The sequence below is a fragment of the Antrostomus carolinensis genome, unplaced genomic scaffold (genome assembly GCF_000700745.2).
Source record: "Antrostomus carolinensis isolate BGI_N321 unplaced genomic scaffold, ASM70074v2 scaffold7339, whole genome shotgun sequence".
NCBI classification, from domain to species: domain Eukaryota; kingdom Metazoa; phylum Chordata; class Aves; order Caprimulgiformes; family Caprimulgidae; genus Antrostomus; species Antrostomus carolinensis.
In genome coordinates, this window is record NW_010340583.1 from 75,727 (window position 1) to 97,336 (window position 21,610).

The 21,610-nt window shown below is 38.7% G+C and overlaps 1 protein-coding gene across 1 annotated transcript in view; it reads right to left on the reverse strand.

The window, feature by feature from the left end:
* The window catches only part of CHLSN (cholesin), a 33,437-nt gene extending 14,390 nt beyond the window's left edge, over window positions 1-19,047 (reverse strand). Inside the window, exons 1-3 of the mRNA XM_010176191.2 lie at window positions 18,952-19,047; window positions 16,747-16,839; window positions 11,344-11,519 (exon numbers count right to left, since the gene is read on the reverse strand). Coding sequence (XP_010174493.2) covers window positions 11,344-11,519; window positions 16,747-16,839; window positions 18,952-19,047 — 365 coding nt within the window. The remainder of the gene's footprint in view (window positions 1-11,343; window positions 11,520-16,746; window positions 16,840-18,951) is intronic.
* Between the last annotated feature and the right edge of the window lie 2,563 nt (window positions 19,048-21,610).

The window sequence follows — 21,610 nt, forward strand, 5'->3', positions numbered from 1 at the left end:
TGCAGATCCCCCCGGCCATTTGAATCTCCTCAGCTGTAACCTTACAGAATGATTTATTCTTCTTTTTGCAGAAGAGTTCTAAAAAGGGATAAGCCAATGAAAATAATCAAGATCAACCTAAAAGTGCACAGCAGCTGACAGCCCACTCACATTTTCTTGATTTAGGTGATATGTTCAGGTATCTCTCACTGCATAATAAAATCCACCACTGCACTATGGTATTCAGGACAGTATCACATTCTCCTCTTCTAATATCCTGTGATGTCTGTTGCACTACTAAGATTTTAGTAACCTAGGCTTAAAGAAACTGATCTGTCAATTACTGCTTCCTGCAGATGGCTCTCATTCCAATTCAATTTTTTCATATAAAAGTAATTACTGATACCTTTTTGGACATCATCATATTAATAAATGTGTGAAGCAGGAGAGGAGTTTTATTAAGGATCCATTTTTATTATTTCAAAAATATTGCTTGTTATTCTAACTCTGGCTAGTAAGCCTTGACAGTTCCCTGGAGCTAATTGATTAATAAACATTGCCAACTGCATTTTAAATTTTAATTTTGGCTTTGGCTGACTAGACTAAATGATTCCCTCGAGCTACAAAACTACTCGCCACTATTTGAGTATTTGGGCATTGGATGAATAGTTTGAATGTGTTTGAGGAAGTGAGCAGCAGTGTTAATTCTCCTAGATCTAAATTTTATGAGACAGAGAAAACAGAAAACCTTCCTTTCGCATTTCTGCCATGTCAGGAACATAGTCTGAATGGAAGAAGATGGGGGAGTATAAAAGGCGTTTTCTCAAATCCAGAAGACAGGTTAGGGATGGGATGCCTGGGCTCGGAGCCAGGTGCTAGGCAAGGAGTTTGGAAAACCAAGGGAGAGCAGACTTCAGAGGCTGGAAGGAAAAAGCTATGCCTCATACTCCTCCTATGAAGCCTCACTGCAAATGAAATTTTATTAAAATAAAAGTAAATAATCCCTGTGATCTGCTTTTCTTTTAAAAATATCTAGAGGTAGTTTGTTGTAATACATATGAAATAGGTAATTTTAATTATTCAGATTTTATTTGACCTGAATAGTGCACAAGTTTTCCTCAAGACAAATGGAAAAGGTCAAACTGATTGTGTGAAGCGTTGAGCACTCACAACTTCAGTGAGTAACGAAGGTGTCTCGTTACTGTCAGGATATGGTCCTGAAGCAGACTGGCCTGTTATTAAAGACTTCTGCTTCTGAATCTCCCTAATATATCTCACAAAGTTTTTAAAAGCCATTTCGGATGAAATAATATATTAAAACTGCTTAATTACTCAATTAAATGCAACCTCTTTTTTATAATACTATGGACAGATGAAAGCTGGATCTCAGTGAGAAATATCTAATAGCTACATTTAATAAACTGTTAAGAAAATTCATTTATACTAAATTCTATTTTACTGGAAATGAGAGTCATTAAGAAAGGATGCATTAAATTTTCTTAACTAGGTTTGGAAATTAAGATGATATTTTACAGGAAAGAGAATCAGGCAAAGAAACCTTAACGATTTTTACCCCAGTATTTATGGACTTAACACACATAATCTAGTTTTCCCCATCTGAGGAAGCACTTTACTGCACGATGGTTAATTACTGCTAATACAATATACAACTGCAACAACATATATGTGAACATTTATCAGGAATTTTAAAAATTCTACTGAAAAAAATATGAATAAATAAATGCAAACTAAACTTTGAAAACAAATCAATTCACCAAGAGTGCTTGGAAAGCCTCTTCGGGCACATGACATCTTAAGAGCCACCAATCTCATCTGATACAAGATCATATGCAGGAGAAAAATCTTATATATGTGACTGAGAATAAAAGTGCTGTCTGTAACCTGCAACTGGCTAGCTTGGGAATTTTTTTTCCAAGTTTTATCAGCAGCAATACAGTGGAAATAAAGCTGCTCTGGTCATTTGCAGCAATTCTACAAAGGATCACAACTGCAAGGAGACCCCAACCATGGAAGACAGAAACCTCTCCCAAAGCAGCTAGAAGGGTTTGCAATATTAATCTATATATGCATTGCATGCCCCCCCAGAGATTAGTATAGATGTTAGTGGCCTTTAGGAATGTCTTGAGATGCCACTACAGAAAAAATCCCATGCAAACTCTTCTTTCAAAATAAGGAATTAAGAAAAAGCCTACAGGTCTGTTAGGACCAGACACTGGAATTGGGCCAAAGAAAACGGAGTCTGTGTTCAGATGTAAAGAAAGTTATGTCTAGTTTCCCTCATGTCACTTGCTTGAAAGGAGACCTTCAGATAGTACAAGGACTTTGGTGAGTCACAAACTTCATCGCTGTTTAATTTATCCATCTGAAAAATGGGGTTATATAACAATTTCTCAAAAGCTGTCATAACAAGAGTGAATAAATTAGTGTCAAAATATTTTTCATTTATTTTGTCAAAATATAGTCATGATATGCTATCAGGAAAAGTATTACAGAAAAGCAAATTACCATTACTGTGACAGGGAGAGGGCAGAGAAAAAAATTTTAAAAAACAAAAATAAAAATCCCTTTAAAGATAGGGCTGGTTCGTTGATAACATATTTTTCAGCTGATCCTGTAAATGGTAGATGTCAGATGAAAGGATTTGTGAATTCATGTTAATGATGCTATTAAATACAGTATTTCCCTATGAGAACGTTTGAACCAAATGCCCAAGTAAATATTTTGACAGCTTTGTTTCACACTGAAAAAATGGTAGAAGCACAGAGAGACAGAAGGTTTCAAAGTAAATCACTCTGCAGCTTTTACTGAAATATGCTTTGAGATGTGTACTTGTGACCTTCCATAAAATTAATTCAAAGATTTAGAAAGATGAGTTATTTGATTTGGAGCCGTAAAGCAGGATTAGAGTTTCTCCCTTTTTGTTAAATTTGGGGACCATTTATGGTTATGGAAATTACAAGAAGAAATCTCTTTCCTCTGCCATAAACTAAATAGGACAATGAGTAGATTTAGAAAGATAGAACAGCTACTGATTGAGAAAAATTTAGCATGGACAAGAGCTTCCCTTGCTTTTGCTTCTTAAGCCATGTATTAGTGCTAAGCAAAGGGGTAAGAAAGCTACTCCAAAACCATTCCCTATAGAAAGGAGTTTACTCAGAATAATATTAAGAGCTAAACCATAAGAGGCTGAGTCCAGAGAAAGCAGTGTTAATCCAGTTGCTTTTCCAAAGTTCAGTTGAATGAGTTGCATCATAAGCATTTACTAATTTGGCTAGAAAATCATGCAATCGTTGATGTTTCTAAAGCTTCCTACTTCTGAATGAGTTGAAAAGATCACAGAAATACCCGCAACATCCAAGAACTTCCACGTATAACTAAGCTTAAAAGTCTTAGAACCTGCCATTTCAGAATTTTCAAAGCAATCGCCTGTTTTGTCTCTAGAAACCAAAGTGGCTTACCCAGCAAGGTAGAAATGGCAAAATACACCCAAAACCCATTTGTAAGTACCTAGGATCTTGATACAGCAGTATGGAGAGGGCTTGCTAGAAATGACTGAAATGATAAAAAAAAAAGTAACTCTGTCCATCTGGAGCATTTCCAGGATAGTATTACAGATACTCAGAATATATTTCTATGGTTCATTTTTTTCCCAGAAATTCCTGGTAAAAATAGCTAAAATTGGCTCTGAGCTATTTAAAGTTGTTTTTTGTTCTTACTTTTGGTTGCTGTTTTTAGAATTATGTAGTAAATAATACTATTATTTGTCAGCATTAGTTTTAACTGACAAGTTTATCTTCAGTCACAGCTAAAGAAGCCAGTGCCCACTGGCACTGGAAACAGTATAACTTATAAATCAGCTCCGTTCAGTGCCTGAGCACATTTGCAGAGCCATGACTTCTGAATTGAGGCTCATCTGGGTGTTAACCCAGTTATTCAACTTTCAGACCCAAGTCAGTATTTCTGCACAGCACTGTGTCATACAGGCACCTTCCTCTGTTCAGTGTCGGCACAGGCATCTCTTTAACCATCTGCATTACCTCAGGGGACTCGCATGAAAGAGCTGCAGACCAAAATTGTTACCTTCCCTTTTTTTTGGTGTGCCTTCTTCAGGCAAAGCCTGGATCACTCAGTCTGGATAGCTATAATATTTATAGGTGGAAAAAGAGATGAGATATACATAAGGAACAGGAATCACAGAATTGTAGGGGTTGGAAGGGACCTCAGGAGATCATCTAGTCCAACCCTCCTGCTAAAGCAAGTTCCCTACAACAGGTCATCTGCATAAACTCACTAAATTAAAAGATGTTAATAGGTTTCTTGCAGAGCAGCAAAATTGTTGTATCAGAACCATAAAAAGCAGCTAACCCACTAAGAAGTGAATAACAGTTTAAAAGCCGTCCCTGCACAATATGACATCCTGTGGATGTCATGACGAGGTTAGAAAAACACTGGCATGGCTCCAACACAGTTCTGCATATCACGTGCCACCAGGATACAGAAAAGTGAATCCAGAAGTCATTGAGTGTATCATAGGGACTGAAAATCATCAACTCAAGCTGCCATCAGACATCTTGATTAAACAGGCAAAAGCTGTGTGGTGCTATTACCGAGAGTGTAACGTGACATTCACAGAATCCTAAATGCATAGTTTGAATAATCAGATGATAATGAGAACACTAACATCTGGAAATGTATATCAAAGCCAACTCTGAAATGACAGGGTATCTGACATGCTGCAGCCAGGCTGAAGTAGTATGAGAAGCACTGTCCCTTTTACAGTCAGGGAAGAATTTATAACAAAACTGAATAATAGTTTGGGGGAAGAAAGAAAAGCAAAAGTTTTTAGTGTGCAGCAAATTAAATAAGGAATCTCCATGTGCTATGACTCAAAGATTAACCCAATGTTGTTGCCCATAAACCAAAGCCAGAGTAAGGGGGAGTAGGCAGGAATCGCAGACCTTTCAGTCCCTTCTGTGTGAAGTTGGAAGGCAGCTCCAGTAAAACAGTGTGTTTACTTCCAGGTCTCACATTTCCAGAATGATCACAGACACAGAAGTTCAAAGAAGAGCAACAGAGCACATTAGTGTCTGGAAGGACTCGCAAAAAATGAAGGATTGCTGATGTACCGCTTCACCCAAGCGGCAGTGAGATGGAGAAAACCAATACAGCCATGTTAGGGATGTAAACACCGGGATGGGGAGAAGTTATTTACAAAATGTGGGGCAACACAATGATTTAGAAAACCTTGCTTAATAACAGGTCCAACATAGCAGAACATTTTTTTCTGCTTCATACACCCTAAGAGCAAGCTTTGCCTTCTACAGGAGATAATACGCTTCAGTACTTTTACAGAATAGCCCTAAGCAGCTCCAAATCTGTAGAGTGAATATATCCCCTCCACCTACCCCCAACAAGAATAACTGCTGGCATACTGGCACCCTAAAAATAGGAAAGGTGTGGGCATTGCAACAGAGAGCTTTATAGAGCTTCTGAGTAATGCCGGGGCTGCTAGGGAACTGCAAACAAACTGACGTGGCTTCATTAGATGCCACGGGGTACTGAAGATACACAAGGGCGTGTAGGATAATGATAAGGTAACTCACTCTTAATAAGACGAGACTACTTTTCTCTGTCACAAACAGAGATAGTGACTTCCTTTAAAATGAGGAAGATGTGCCCAGCTATTAACACCAGTTGGGAAGCATTCAGTTTTACAGACACGCTGATTGAGGTCGAGGAGAGGAATCCCACTTAGAGGCAGGTCAGGCCCTGGTAGAAATTTAAAGTCAAGCAATATAGCAAGTTGGAGAAGTGCTAAAACAAATTCACTGATCTCTAGAGTATTAGGAAAAGTGCAAGCCTTTGAAATCAGATAGTCGCAAGTGCCAGATCAAGTTCACATAACACATAGCTGCAGAACAACATCAAACGCAAATTTATCCTGTATCTGACTCTGGATTCATGAGGCTTATGGAACTAATGAATGTGACAAAATAACTAAAAGCATGTATGAATAAATTAATTATATCCATAGTAAATGCTTGTTCCCAGAACCCTTAAAAAATAATGCAATGGTTATTAAAGCAAAACTAGCCTCTATCACTATTCCCCTAATCTTTGAGGAAAAGCTGCTCTTTCAAGACACCATTAAGCCGCAGTTGTTGAAGGGAATTCAGCAACATTGCTGTGTCTAATTACAACAGCTTCTCTTAACTTCACATACTATTTTTGTTACTGGCTATTTAAGCCCCAGTTGTTGAAGGGAATTCAACACTGCTGTGTCTAATTACAACAGCTTCTTTTAACTTCACATACTATTTTTGTTACTGGCTAACCGAGATTCATCACGTGAGCTGTTCTCCAATCGTTTATGAAATTCAAGATAACTGATGAGCTTTTACGTATGTGGCACCTTCCTATCAGGAAGGAAACTCTTTCTCCATCCTAGAGGGTGGAGGAAGGAGAAATGACATTAAATGCTAATGTTAGTTGCCATCAATCCAAAGAGTCGGGCTCTGGAGGGAGAAACAAAATCTGTGTATAGTTATATTTCTAGTGCATTGATTATCTAAGAGCTTAAGTCATTGATGGTGAAACACCAACACCAGTGCCAAGTCTGAAATTATTTAATAAAGATTAAGGCCACCAGTGATGAGAATGACTTAAACTCAGAATCAAACATCACAAGTCATCGCTGACCACAGCTGAAAAAAGTACTTAAACTGTGAAAGGAAAATCAACTTCAAAATGTTAGGGATCAGTGAAGCAAGCTAAATCTGACACAAGCCCACTCAATGTAAATTTAGAAACTCTTAGAACATTAATGACTGCGGCTGTATTTGCACAGAAGCTCTCTCAATATAGTCACCTGGTCCCAAATGTGGCTGGATGAATGGTTTTGTGATTTCCTAAAGGGTCACCTTCATCTCAGCTGTTCAGTCACAAATCTCAAACGTTGCTGCCCTCTTCACAGTCCAGTACAAGCTTCCACTGGTTCCTTCAAAAATCAGAAACTGCCTAGATGCTAACACTGAATGAACACTAAGCTATCTAGTAATGGCCTCTGCTCCAGTGGGAGTAAAAACTCGATATATTTTATACATGTTATTTTTATTTATATGTATCTATATAATATATATTTTAAAATATCAAAATAAATTGTTTACAGCAATGTCCCTCAGATTTCTCAAAGAAAATGAGGAAGGGCAATGAGAGGAAGAACAATGTATCAGCATTAAAATTGCTTGGCATTGTTTGTAATAAAGTTTGACCAAGGACCAGGATCTGTTTCCATTCTGCAAACACAGCAGATAAACAACTGCCCTGGGCTGTACGCTGCTTTCAGCAGTACTGCCACTGCACTCAGCAAAAACTACCTTGGTTCTGCAGACTCAGACTATTTCCCCACTCAATGGGAAATTCTGGCTGTATCTCACTTTTGTTTCTGTAATGTGCCCTTGCTTTGTGTTATTCTTATAAGCTTTTATTTTTTTAAAAAAAGAATTCTCTGACATTGTTTGAATCTCACCTAAATTTCAATTAGGGATTAGAAAAGTAACATCTATAAAGGAAACTGAAAAGACAATGCCTTGGGAAACATTCTGGTGGCATATATTACTAGTACAACATAAATCATTACAGAGAGAAAAGAAAATGTACTCTAGCAGCTTATTTTTGAAATTTTAACATGTGATATATAATATTGCAAGGCTTAGGTAATTCACAGCAATATCCAGATAACGATATTATCTATTATTTCTACTTCAGATGGTATCAAGCTTGTAATTCCACATACTTTCAGTAACATCTTTTCAGATCTCTGTCTATTCCTTTGATTGGTGAGGGAGAAAATCGTATGTGCGGATCCATAGAGCAATGAACTTTCTAAGCCAAACACAAGAACAGAAACGTTCCTAGGAGAGAGCTGCTTGCCAAGACAAACAAGTTCTGCCAACATTTTAACACCACAGAAGGTCAGTTAGGTTATAATTAAGTCTAATTACCATTTTCATGAATTGCAACATCTTTTCACTTGAAGGCTCTTAATGGTCAGAAAAGGATGAATTTTTATTTTATATTTTCTAAGAATCAAAGCAATGAGACATTCTAATCTTGGCTTTAAACCTGAATCATCATTTACGAGAATAAAGAAAAAAAGGCATGTCATCATTAAAAGGAAGAGATTTGTGCAGTTTATTCAACCACTAACACTTCCTCACTCCTGCTTCCCCCTGTTCCTCTCCAGTAATTTTATAGGTTTGTTTCTCTTCAGTTCAGTACTACTATGGGGGTTTTTTTTCATCATTCTACATTTTCTTTTTTCCTTCTCATAGTTTTATAACCTTTCTGCTTCTCATTTTGTTTTAGCTCCCTGTTTTGAAGCCTCTACGTATCTTCAGATCTTCTCTGCTCCCTCAGCAAGCTGGAGAACCTGACGGTGGTAGATTTTCTTCTTTTTCCTTAGGCATGCTGTGATTGCTGCGAGAGATGGAACTACACTGGGAAAATGCCTGAGCTTAACTCATTGAGGGAAAAGGTGAGATAAAAATTCATGAAGCAAAGACTATTTTTTCCTCCCCCTTTCCTTTTCCCACAGGTTAACAGAAAGTGAGAGGAAAAAAAACAAGAGCCATTTGACTCTATCAGGAATGCAAAACCTGGTGCATGACCTTCCTGGTCTCATTCAAATGAGAAAGCAGCTGAAAAGCCTGGGCTGTCAGTGTCACCCAGCTCACAGAGGAAACCCTCCAGCACCCTCACGTCTAGCTGAGGGCTGCAGTTTGCTAGTTGGCATCAGCTGCTGTTGCATGTGGCCATCCCATATAACATGGGGGAAAAAAAAAGCCCCTCTCAATTGCTAGGATGGTCCTTCAATGAAATGATAATTCGACCTCTCGGGAGGTTGGCAAAGCATCAAGGACTATTTGTTTTTAGACTCAAATAACAAACCTGGAAAATTGGAAGTACCGGTCAGCTTGTAGCACAACTCTTGCAGAAACAGGGCTTTGTAAGCCCAGGACCCCTCACAAAACAGTAGCTGTTATTATCCTTTATTTCCTCCAAGTATAATTTTGCTACTTCTCCCTAATCTTACTGCTTGAAACAGAAATTTATTCTCCTAGTGAAGAATTCCACATACCAGAAAATATGATTCTGCACTCTGAGGGAATTAATACCTCTTAAATATATATGACCTACAAAACAAGTTTAATTTTCCCTTGCATGTCAAAAGTCTATTTGTGTAACAAAAAGGCTTTCATGGAATGTTTTCTAACATTTTTCTTTTAAAGTTATTTAAAAAAAAATTCACCGAAACAAATTCAATATTTTCCTGCCACAGCCTAGGCCTCATAGGGTTATGCCCTCATACTGCACATAGTCTCTTAATAAATAAAAATGACAGTTTTTGTTATCATACCGTACTTCAAGTTCCACCTGTCCTACAGGAGATTCACATGTCATCAGGGAATAAGATGCCACTTCACTTAGCAACCCTTATGTCACGTAAGGCTTTTTATTGTAGGTGGGGCAAAACATAAATCCATAGCACCCCTTTGTTTACTTCCAATTACATTAATCTATAAGATTAATTTATACTCCCACATACTATTCTTGCCTGTAGTGCTACAAAAACACGTAGACCGAAATCTTTGACCCACTGAAGTTGCTGGGGGTTTTGCAATGGACTTCCAGAGCTCAGATTTTAGTTTCCCTTCCCCAGCTAATTCATTACTTCTCCAATTACTTTAAATCCAGTTGTTTCTTTTTCCAGTCTTGCTGGGTTGAAAAAACTTCTGAGGTGTAAAAGGATTAAACTGTTTTTCTTTAATTTACAAGGGTTCTAGATGGCCCTGGGACATTTGGATCTTGAACCAAAGATCATGATTATGTTTGCTTGTCAGTTCAGCATCTTATGACTATCCCTGTTTAATCTACAAAATTAAAATGGTCTCTTGCTGAAATAATCCCTCACAACCTATTGCTGTATATATAGACCTCAAACCCCATGTATTACAAGACCAAATGACATAGCAGGTTTACTATTTCAAGGTAATTTGGTACAGGCTAAAGAGAAACACTAGAGTAAAACTGGTTAAAATATTAGTTCATATATAGTTTCATATTCTCTCACCTAACAAGAAAAAAAATCCATACAGATAACAGGGGAATTATCAAGCAAAAACCCATGGCTTGTTCCTGTGCTTTCTAAACCTGAAATCCATTATCTAGAGATCCACCACTTACTACCCCACATACCAGAGTGTAGTCTGAGCAGATGGTTCAAAGCAAACTGTCAATCCCTTTGCAGTTCAAAACAGTGGTGAACTACTCCAGCTGTTTTCCAGATCAAAAATATTATTGTCATTTTGCTATCGCTGCGTGCTGAGGGTTATGTAACAAAAATGCACATGTCCCTCTGCCTGGAATGCAATTAATTTCCTCCCTCCCCACTGAGAGTGGTAACTAACAATTCAGACAGTCTGGATGCTTCAGTTTTCAGCACAGCCAGAGATGCAACCCTGGAATTATTCCACGTGGTAACCCACTATTTGTAACATGCCAGTCTCCTGGAGGTCTCACAGACAGGGTATGCTTTGCAGTTTGGAAAAAATAAACACTATCATCCTGTTTAAACACGACCTTTTACTGTCTGTAGGGTACTGTGAATGCCTTGCTGTAGTTCTTTAGCTTAACCATAGACTTTGCTTTACGTTGGAATTTTAAATATTCTAAATAAGTGCGCTAACTGTGATGAAGTAATTGCTTCCGATCTGAAATCAGCCACTATACTTGCTGTATACTTTGTTATGCAAAAATAAAGCATTGTACACTATTAACTTTAAAATAGTGGCATAATCCCATCTTCACTTACAAATATCCAAACATGCAGGCAGTTAAATTCAGACTCCATAATGCTTAACCACTTCATGAAATTTGCTTAAACAAAGAGAATAACTGGAATTCTTTTGCTTAGAACAGCACACTCAAAAAACAAAACTAATTTCCTCAATGCAATCTTTTCTGCAATGTGCCTTTCATCTTTATAAGTGGAGCTAACCCAGTAATATTTATATATCAACTGTAAGATCTTCAGGACAGGAGCTATCTTTCTATAAAATGTTTGCACCATACTTAACATCTCTCAGTTGCTCCTGTGATATAAATACAATGGGGTGATCAACTGTATGCTAGGGTGTCAACTGAGATGAAACATTAACTTAGTACTTAACTGCAGCAATTTCCTTTAATGTGTTATTACTTGGCTCAGCTTGTTCTGGATTTCTGGCATGGTTTACAGCTTACTTCTGCAGGGAGCACCTGCAGTGGTTTTACTATTCTTACCTGGTTAAATAGGCTAGAGCCAGCTCAGATCCCGACTGCTTTTTGGGCTTCACCTTTTTAGTAGAGATTCCAGCTTCTCTCATCAGCTGTTTTTCCTTCTTCTTGCGCTCTTTTTTTAATTTTCTTTCCAGTTTCCTCCTTTCCTCTGCAGTAAGTTCTTCCTCTTCTTTTGTTTCCTGGAGTAATCAACACAAAATGTTTCTGTTTCTATAGGAAAGTGAACAATATATGCATAAATACAATTGAGGGGCACGGGTAATATTTAAAACCAGAAGCTTCAAGCTTCCTAATTTTACTGTTCACTATTCTTCCATCACCTCTCTACTGTGCTCAATTCACAGGACTGTAAATACTATACTTGCAGAAATCTGTAGAACTTCCCTCTAGAGACAATTACACTGTTCTCAGCACTAATCTGAGCACCTTCTAGCTATGTATTAAATGTCTTATCCAAAATTTGTTGCACTTTTAGTTCTCCCATACTCAAATCTGAGGAGGGAACATGAACAGCAGAGGCTGTTTCACAGTTGAGGGGGGTGTGGATTTTTAGCATACATGAATTTAGGTGGGAGAAGGAGGGTTTCCTTATTTTCTGAGGCTGTTTTTTCGGTAACCTCACACTTCACTGGACTAAGAAAACCTCTATCTAACACACAGGGGCTTCATCTCCATTACGCCAAAGAAGATGTGACACCTACCGTCTTCATCCAAGAGCTCTTGGAGGCCCTTTAGCAACCTTGGGTAAACACATCCACAATCTTCAACAGACATATACACATATATCCCACAAAGGCTGAAGTTTCTTTAGGTTCACAGACAAAACAGTTAATTGTTCAGATTGAAAACCATATTACTATAAATATATGCATAAATATACCCCAAATGAACATAAGTATTTCACATACAGATGAAGAGCATTAAGTAGATACGCTGAGTTTATCAGGGAAAATCCAGTGTGAGATCACACAGTGTAGAAATAAAACGCTGTTCCATTCTAGAGCAGAATGAGTCAAGGGACTCCTAGATGTCCAAGAGACGTTCATTCATATTTTTTCCATGCAATAGTCTCACTGAATTGTTATGTATCAACTAGAAGCATTAAAAAATTGCAGCTGGTCTAATACTAGATGGCTGTTTATTCAATGCCCTCCCCAAGATTTCCCTGAGAGAGAGAGATATCCAGCCTTTACAGAACTCTAACTACTCTGATGATCATGGTACATAGACCTTCACAAAACTGTAGACAAAGTAGCTTCTGGGTATCCAAACTCCTATGTACCTCGGGAAGCAGGAGGGATTTGGACATTGTGAAGCCACCTCTTGTGTGGAACCTCCCAGTAACAACTCCGCAATGAAAAAATTATGAAATTCAGCAAGACCAATACAGTGTAAGAGTCTTGTTTGCACTGAGATATTTCCAAGTCCAAGATTTAAGAGGTGGTGCTAATTCTTAGTTTATATGATAGTTACAGATTTCACATAGCCCCAAATCAAACTTTGATACTTTCATTGCAGGCATGGGTCACGCACTGCAACAAAATGCAGGCTAAAGGTATGCACAAGGATCATTTAAATATCACCTTCTCTTCCAAGTTAAGAACAGAAATCCAGTAGCAGAAATACTAGAAGCATTAGCTCTTGTGATGAGTTCAGGGCTTTTAGCTCCTGTCTGCTGTGCTGTACTACTCCCCTACTATCATTTGTAGCCAACTCAAAACTGCAAACATTGACACACTTCTACATTACAGGCTCAGACTGGAATAGGCTGTCAGGTTATGGTTATCTAACCATATCCAGCACCTTCTATCAAGACCATTTAAATATCCTGTTCATGACATTTAACAAGAGATGAGGCTGTGGGCAACACTTGCAGAAACAGTGTTTGCAGTAATGTGAAAGGTAACATGTTGCCCAAACAATAATGATTTGCTAATTACTCCATTAATTAATCCACTCAGCAACAGTTGTACCGGGTTTGTTAAGACAACCTGAACAAGGAACAGATTTCTGCCAGGCCAGGCTATATTTATAAGAAGACAGGGTCTCTTGGTAGGAAAGAACCACCCACCAACAGCAGTGGAAATGGCATGGATGTAAGGTGGCCCAGGAAATGTCTCTCTTATCTATACACAAGTGGACTTTGAAGCAGACTCCTACAGGATAAGGACAGAAAAATGGGAGATCGCATGCAAGTGTTTGTTGGATTATTTAAATTCATAATTCTTCTGCACAAAATAAAGTACACTTTCTGATGTTTCTGCCAAATCTACATGTCCCTCAGACACTTCAACTATAAGCTGAGGAAGGTGGAGTATAGAGAGACAAGTAAGGCAGTGCAGAAGATAAAGGAGTCAAACCACCACCACCACAAGAACAAGAATTACATTCACAGAGTGGAACTGGTTCAGATCCAGCAGCTTCACTATAGCATCACACCTGCCAGGTGAGGTCCTCTGCTAGAGCATCAGACACCCATGGAGGCCAAACTGAGTGTGAAAGAAATGTTCTTCCTCCTCTCTCTGCTCTCTCCTCACCTGTTGAAGGAACCCAGAACTGAAACCTGAATGCACAAGATCAACTGCTTTATGGAAAGACCACTTTATAAACTCACAAATCCTTGGTGTTATATCAATTTGCGTTTGTCAAGACCTTTCAAACAAAAATCCATGGTTCTAAATAACACTATTCTTGCTGACATTCAAGCAAAGGATGGTTAAACAAGACAATACCTGAGCACAATCTTATTTGCCAAAGACACCTGCTGAGGACTAAACATTTGTTCAGTGTCAATTAATGTATCATCTAAGTTTACTCTGACTCATCTTTTCAACTTTCTGTTTTCAAAGACCAAAAAAGGGCAAGAAAGCATAAATTAAAATAAATGGAAGTCAGACAGTAAAGAGGACTTGCTTTTTTTGTTTAAAATACTTTTCTTAGCTATTTTTATGGAAAAGCCAGCATTCATGTGCACACACAAAAAACCAACATATGTTGCATTTGTATAGAAGACATTTTATAACTCGTGCTGAGAATAAAATAATATTTAGGGTGAATGTAGGTATGTAATTGTTACACAGGAAACAACGTTTTCATTTGAAAAGCCACCCTGGTACTTACTAAAATAATAATCCAGCCACACAAAGCCCAGGAAAACACTGAGGGTGGTCATTTATAAAGTGTTTGTAAAAGATTACTACAGCAGCTGTCCAACAGACGACACACTACAGTTAATCTTCTTTTAAAAATAATGTAATGAATTTGTTTACTTTTCTGTGAGCCATGAAGCTTTCAAATAAAGTGACTGTGGCACATCATTAGAGCTGGTTTGATAAAGAGGCCTCCGCTTCTTCATACTTACAGTAAATGCATATCTCTGTACCTTCCCTTCCCCCCACATTCCTGGTATTATCAAAAAGCTTTTTATCCCTTTCCCCGACCGCTCCATTAAAAACAAAACAAGTTGCTCCCTCCCCTGTAGGTCCCAACATAAATACCGAGCCCTAACAACGTTTGTTTCCAGCATCGCAATTGATGCACCGTGGGCCGTCTGAAACAAGAGCATTGTTCTCTCCGCGGGGCTGGCGTGGTCCCAGGGGTGAAAGAGTCAGGATTTACAGCAGAGGTACCTCCTGCTAGTCCACAGCGTCATCCAAGGAAAATGGGATTCATCAGGCTTCTGTTTGGGACTCCCAGCACATATACCGCAAAAGCACTCACTACTTTACACCTCAAATGACTTTTTTAGTTGCAACTGTACTTTTATCCATCCACATCAACTTGATTAATCTAGTAGTATGTACTGCAATCTGTCCTTGACTGGTTTTTAATTTGAAAGCCTCCAAGTTTTATGTGCTCCACAAAATACTTACATTTGGTGGTATATTCTCCACTGAAGCTGAAAGTAGTTTATCACAATTTAAAAACAAACAAACAAACAAAAAACACAATAAAAACAACCTTCCCCAAAACCTGGGACTCAAAAGAAAACAAAACCAAAGCTTCCACTGGAATTTAAAACCTAGCTGTACTTACTCTAACTTGGATGATCTCTGTTATGATATTCTACTGATGCATTTCTCCTTTCTTTAAATCATCAGCCTTATTTTTTAATTTCACTTTCCCTGAACCATTAGTGTGACTCTTTTTCTGAAAAATGTGTCCAAAGTTGATGAGCCATTCAGATTAAGAGCTTTAGTATTATGTCACTATTTAAATTAAAAAAAACCAAACCAACAGGACTTCATTGTTTTGAGGTCATAAATATTCCACATTGTCTCCTTCTATATTTTCAAAGTGACATCACAATTTGTAGTGCTACAATTTAGTCTTAACTACAACATTGTAAAGTCCATATTTGAGCATGTGAGACACTTGTTTATCGACGTGATAAATTTAAACCACATGCATACAGAAAAACACAACACTTGCTTATTTGCAGAGCCTGCTGAGAGCTACCACACCACCTTGGATTGTGGGCTCATTAGATCTCAATCTAAACAAGGTCAGGCTAGGTCAGCGCACTTGAATGAATGACATTCAGAGGAGAGCCAGTGTTTTTTCGTGATTAAAGAGGTGGGAGTCTTCCACTTGGAAACTTTCCAGAAGGCTTGAAAAGGTGCTAAAAGGCATATTGCCACTGGATGCCATATTTTGAATAAAAGACAGACCCCCTAAATCTTTAACACTTACGCTCATAAAAATCCATGTCATCTTTGTAAGGTATGGAGATGTGAGCTCAGTTGTCTTCAAGCACATTCCTAAAGTTCATACTATACCATGTCAATCCGCATGCAAAGGCTATGACTGCCAACACAACGCCTTTCATCAATGCCAGTCTCTAAATGTCTGAATTGTGTGCAAACGTAATAATGTCCTGTAAATAGTCTAAGACATCTGATTCAAAGTATCAGGAGGCTTCAGCTGTGGCAGTTTTAGATACCAGCTAAAGTTTTCCATTATCCTTTGTAATCTGGAAGTATTACACAAATTTAAAACATTTTCTAAGTCTTCTTTAGAAAGGAGGGGAGCCATCTCAAACTGAAGTAAAGCATTTAATAGAGTAAAACAGACCCGCTAAGCAATTCAGAACAGAGAAAAATAACTGTAACAGCAAGAGAAATTAGAAAAGACAGAAATATGTACCCAAGACAGGATTTCTTGAAGATATCTGACCTTTTTTTCTGCAGCAAGAGTGGAAAAACCAAACAGGTGTAGTTTTTCAGAGCCTGTATCTGCATAAAAGCTTATACTGCCAGGGGGCTATGAGCCATAACAGCTGGGCAACCAGTACCAAGATACTATTAACAGCACAGGAATTGTACTGTGCTTCAGCAGAGCAGTAAGTACATTTTAAAATTTGTTTCCAGATTTATGGTTACCCAAAGGTCTTTGACTGTCTCAAACCTGAGTAGAATTGAAGACATCATCTAAAGACTTCTGTTCCTCCTCCTCACTCATCATGGTTTCAAAGACTCCTATATTTGCATCCCCAGTTGTCTATTGCCAGCGTGGAATAATGTTGACAAGAGTCAGAAACTCTGAAGAACTGCCACAACGAACTAAATACTCATTTATTACAAATTTACCTTTGAGATTCAGCTGTGTAGATCTGAACTTCATGTCTGTTCAGGGTTTCAGCTTCACACCCAAACCTATAGCAGTAACCACAGTCCGAGCCACATCACCAGATTTACTGTTTATTAGTGCCAGTGAATCCAGCTCCTCCAAAAAACAATAGACTTTTATCCTTTTCTACCAGCACAGCAACACAAGCCTGTACAACAGCAAGGCCAGCAACATCAGAAATGCAGAGAAATAATTTATAGCTTGACTAACACTGATAAATATATAAAGAGGGCATCAAACTTTTGAACTCCAAAGAAAAAGATGGGGAAATGGATGATATGGCTTGTTTCATAGTAGGGGCATTGTATTGCCTTGTTTGTTCATTAAGCTCATGTTATTTCATAACTTTTAATATAGAGAAATGTCAAAAGGAGCTTTGTTCATTGACCAAGAACTGACGAGGAGCTACTGACCTGTCACATAATGGCTTCTGCTGACATGTAGCCTTTTGCCCCAAAAATGCTCCGTGTGTGATATCAGCATACAAAACGTTCTGTTTCTCTCTTACACAATACATACGAACCCAGATAAATAACTGGCCATCTGCCAGCTTAAAAACAAAAAGCGGAATCTATAAACACAGTTCAAAACCTACAAAGAAGAAAGACTGGCAAATCCTTAGATGCAAGGTTCATAAAAGAAAGATTGACAAATGATTTACTATCTGAGGCTTGCCAAGGAACTGTGCTACAATTACAGCTATAGAATTTGCATAAAATAGTTCATGGCCATATTGAATTTAAATAACTATTTTCTATCCTTTAGCACCTTATGAAAAGAATAAGTATTTTTTACAAAGATTTTTTTTTTTAAATTATACATTGCTCGAAGAAAAAACTACAAGTTTTCATAAAAGCTAGGTGTTTTTAGAATCTCAACTCCTCCGAATAAGAACACTGGGAATAAGTTACATTAATGTGATTTGGAAAGGTTTCTGTAGATGCAATCCAGGCAGAAAAGCCTCAAACAAGTTCTGCAGGAAGCCAGATTTAAATGAGAAAAAGCTTTTTATCTTTCTGAACCAGGAAAGGATTCTTTTAGTGGTCATGTAAATGGTTTTTGTTTTTGTTTTGGTTTGCTTTGGTTTCTTTTAAAGTGTCCTTATGTATACAGCTATAGTATCTCACAAGGACAAATAATCAGGTAGCACTCTAAATTTGCAGCAGTAATTTGGAATAGATGCACCTTTATGAGCTTGGAACTAGGCTTAATTTACAACTACGTGATCTTTACATGTTTCATAGATTTACATTCAAAAAAAAAAAAGAGCACATAAAGTGTTTTCATTACGAACTGCTGAATAAGAAGAAATTGAACAATTTACTAAATTAAATTAAAGTATTTATAGGGACACAGAACAATACGATTTATAGAACCTTGCTTGTTGAATTCCACTTTATAGATTGTTTGCTCCTATAAAATACATAATGTAGCAGATTAAGTTCTAAGGTATAAATTCATACCACATTTTATTTTTCATTTTTCTCCACCAGTATCACAGTCTTGAATACAACAGAAATATTTAAGACACCATCATGACTGCAGGCTTGGGGAATGCAGTTTTGCTTCATTTGCAACTACAGCACTGCCAGGAATTTGCACATGTTTGTTGAAGGATTTTGCTTACTCTCCTACCCTTAATTAAACCACGTTAACCAATCAGGAGAAGATTGAATTAAAAAAAAAAAAAAAAAAAGGAAACCCCACAGAAATCATTTGTATCCACATCCCTGTGGTTTACACACAGCCCTTTTAAACCCTCCCCAAAAAAACACACAGAGGAATTTTAATAGAAGGAGCACAACACAGTTGCAGCACTCAGTGTTTTCATCGCCACCAAAGTCGTCCCCTTTAGGGGTGCTGACTATTTCTTCTGAAGCTTAAAAAGGCTTTGGGCTGTGAGAGGAGGTAGAAGCAGATCACAGGCTGTTTTAAAATCCTTGCTGGAGAATTCAAAAAATAATAAAAAAAAAATAATAAAACAACTCCAAACCACGAGCTCGATCTCCTCCAATGAAAGAGGTACCACAGGGTGTAGGCAGGTTGCCAGGCGAGCTCGGCAGCGTGACCGCACTGCATTGAGTTTCTTTAATGAAAGCCAGGAAAGAACACATTACACAGTGTTTCTTCTGAGAGCCAGCTAGCCTCCAGTGATTGAAATCAATAAAAACAGTCGGCAAGGGGCCCAGTGGGGGAAGAGAGAAATCTCCACTACAGCATTCAGTTTGCTTTACACTTTCTCCCTCCCCCCTAAAGTTAAACTCTGAAGATCACCATGACAAGCTACTTCGCTTCCAGCGCAGGGAAGACGCTGGTGGGGATTTAAAGGAAGCGAGCGCTTTCCTTCGCCTCCCTGCCTTGGCTCTCCCCCCCCCAGCACGAAGGAAATGAAAGGCTTGTTTGGAATTTGAATCCCGCCTGGAAAAACTTCATCGGACAAGTGCATCTCAGGAAATTCTGCATTTCAGGAAAGGGATGGATTTTACGGTCGGAGAATGCTAAAAGGTGAGAGGGGAAAGAAAAGCAGGAATCTGATTCAGCTGGAGCCCATGCACAGGGTAGGATGTCCACCACAGCAGAGGGGATCTCTGAAGCTGCGGGAAGGACTGCAAGCAAGCGCCTGAGATCGGCACGACCCGCATCCTAAAGCTGCCGAAACGTGAGGGAACACGTGACCGACACGCTGACCCAGGTAAGCAGAACCCTCTTTTAACGATCCTCTGCACCGCGTCCGAACCCCTCCAGCCTCTGCAGGCTGCCCCACGTCCTCCCTCGTTAACCTCTGGCAAGTTAACACTAAGCTTGTCCCGGCTGAAAAAAGGTGTTGGGCCACTAATTCTCACTGAACTATAAAACACACACAAAAGCCCTTTGTTTACAGGGTTTTTTTGCGTTGAATTTGCTGGCTGACAAGGTAGGACAAGGCCATTGCATAAGTCCAGACCCTCCAGAAGGAGCTCAGGCTCCCAGTCCAGGAGAACCCGCTCGGAGAAAGGAAACACAACTGACACTGCACGTTGGAGCTGACTGTGATCTGAGAGAGTGCCAGTAATGAACTTCTAATATGGTCCATATTTATCTATTTTATTTATGTATTTTAATCACCATAGCAGCCACATACAGTACATACTTGCACCGAGTTCCATGTGCCGATCTGTACCACGAATCAGAGCAACTTGTGTGCACGGGGGCTAGTCTTGATTGTTTTGTTGAAAAGAACTTTGCAATTACTTGTTAATAGAGCCAAGGGGGATTTCTGGCACGTTGTTTAGGAATGACTGGCATGTTGTTTAGGAATGACTGACACAGGTTTACCCCAGCACGTGTATATACTGCCGTTACCCTAACACACGCAGCTTTTTTACAGATACCCCTATAAAAATGGGAAAGACACAGATCAAAGCTGTAGATCACAACACCCTTGTCAAGTTTTTGGCCAACTTCAGATGATTTATCTAGACTTCAGTGAGACACAAAGGGTAAAATCAAAGCCTGCCTTTTGCAAGCCAAGTAAAAATTATGATAGTTACACCTCTCTCCAGCAATGTCAGGAACTCACTGGGACAGACAATAAATAGGTGTCTACAGAGCAAGAGCAACCCCCTCTGAGCTGGCCATCATTAGATGTTGACAGCAACACACACTTTCACTGCCAGAGAGAGCTGGGGAGGGACTGGATGCCTCCACTTCCACTCAGGACCTCCCAAGGGGATGTTTCGACACTTCTTTATCCCAAACCTGTAGGGTACAAACACAGTCTGGATGACTATCATGGTAGAGAGAAGGGACTTCCCAGCATCTCCTCCACTTCAGTACCACCAGACAGAAGGCAAGAGTTTAGTATAGCAAGTGCATATGTATTTCTGCAGGTGCAAATGCTGCTCTTTTTTGGAAAATGCAGCCTTTTAAGGGTGATTTTACTATTTTCTCATCACATGGAAATGGAAATGACCTACACACTTAAAAGACTGACCTGAAGAACACCTCCTTGACCAATAGTAAGGGACTGTTATCTTCGAATATAAGTTTAAGCACTTATAAAGCATGAACTGTTCTCATCAAGCTATGAAAATAACTGAGGCTATATGTAAATAGTAATAAGTCTTTATGTCAGTTCTATCAGCTCGGTTTTGAACTCTTCATACAGAACAGTTGCAAAATTATAGCTGAAGAAGTCATTAAAGAACAGTATTTACAGTAAAAAAACCCAAAGTTGTGATTCGTAATAGAAGATGGCTCTATATGAGTTTTTGGGCATATCCACAGACCCAAGATTCACCTCACTTTCCACAGTTTTCAAAATCTGCTCCATGTTTTGCCTCCCCCCTGCTCAGATCCTTTGCAGAAATGACAGCACCTCCATAGTTTGGGAATCACAGCAATCACTCCCACACCAATCAACAAGCCTGTTTCGCACTGCTCTTGGAGCTAAATTTATCCTTATGCAGAGGAACTCACTGAAGTCTCCGCTTAAAACTTCAAACAAGGAAAGCTTTGGTGATACTCAGACAATGCATATCACTTGTACCGACATTCTCAAGCTCAGATTATACTCCTCCTCATTACTCTCTCAGTAGAAAATATAAATATTATCTTTAAAGCAGAGGGCAGGCTATTTTTGTTCATAGTGATATATTTTTCA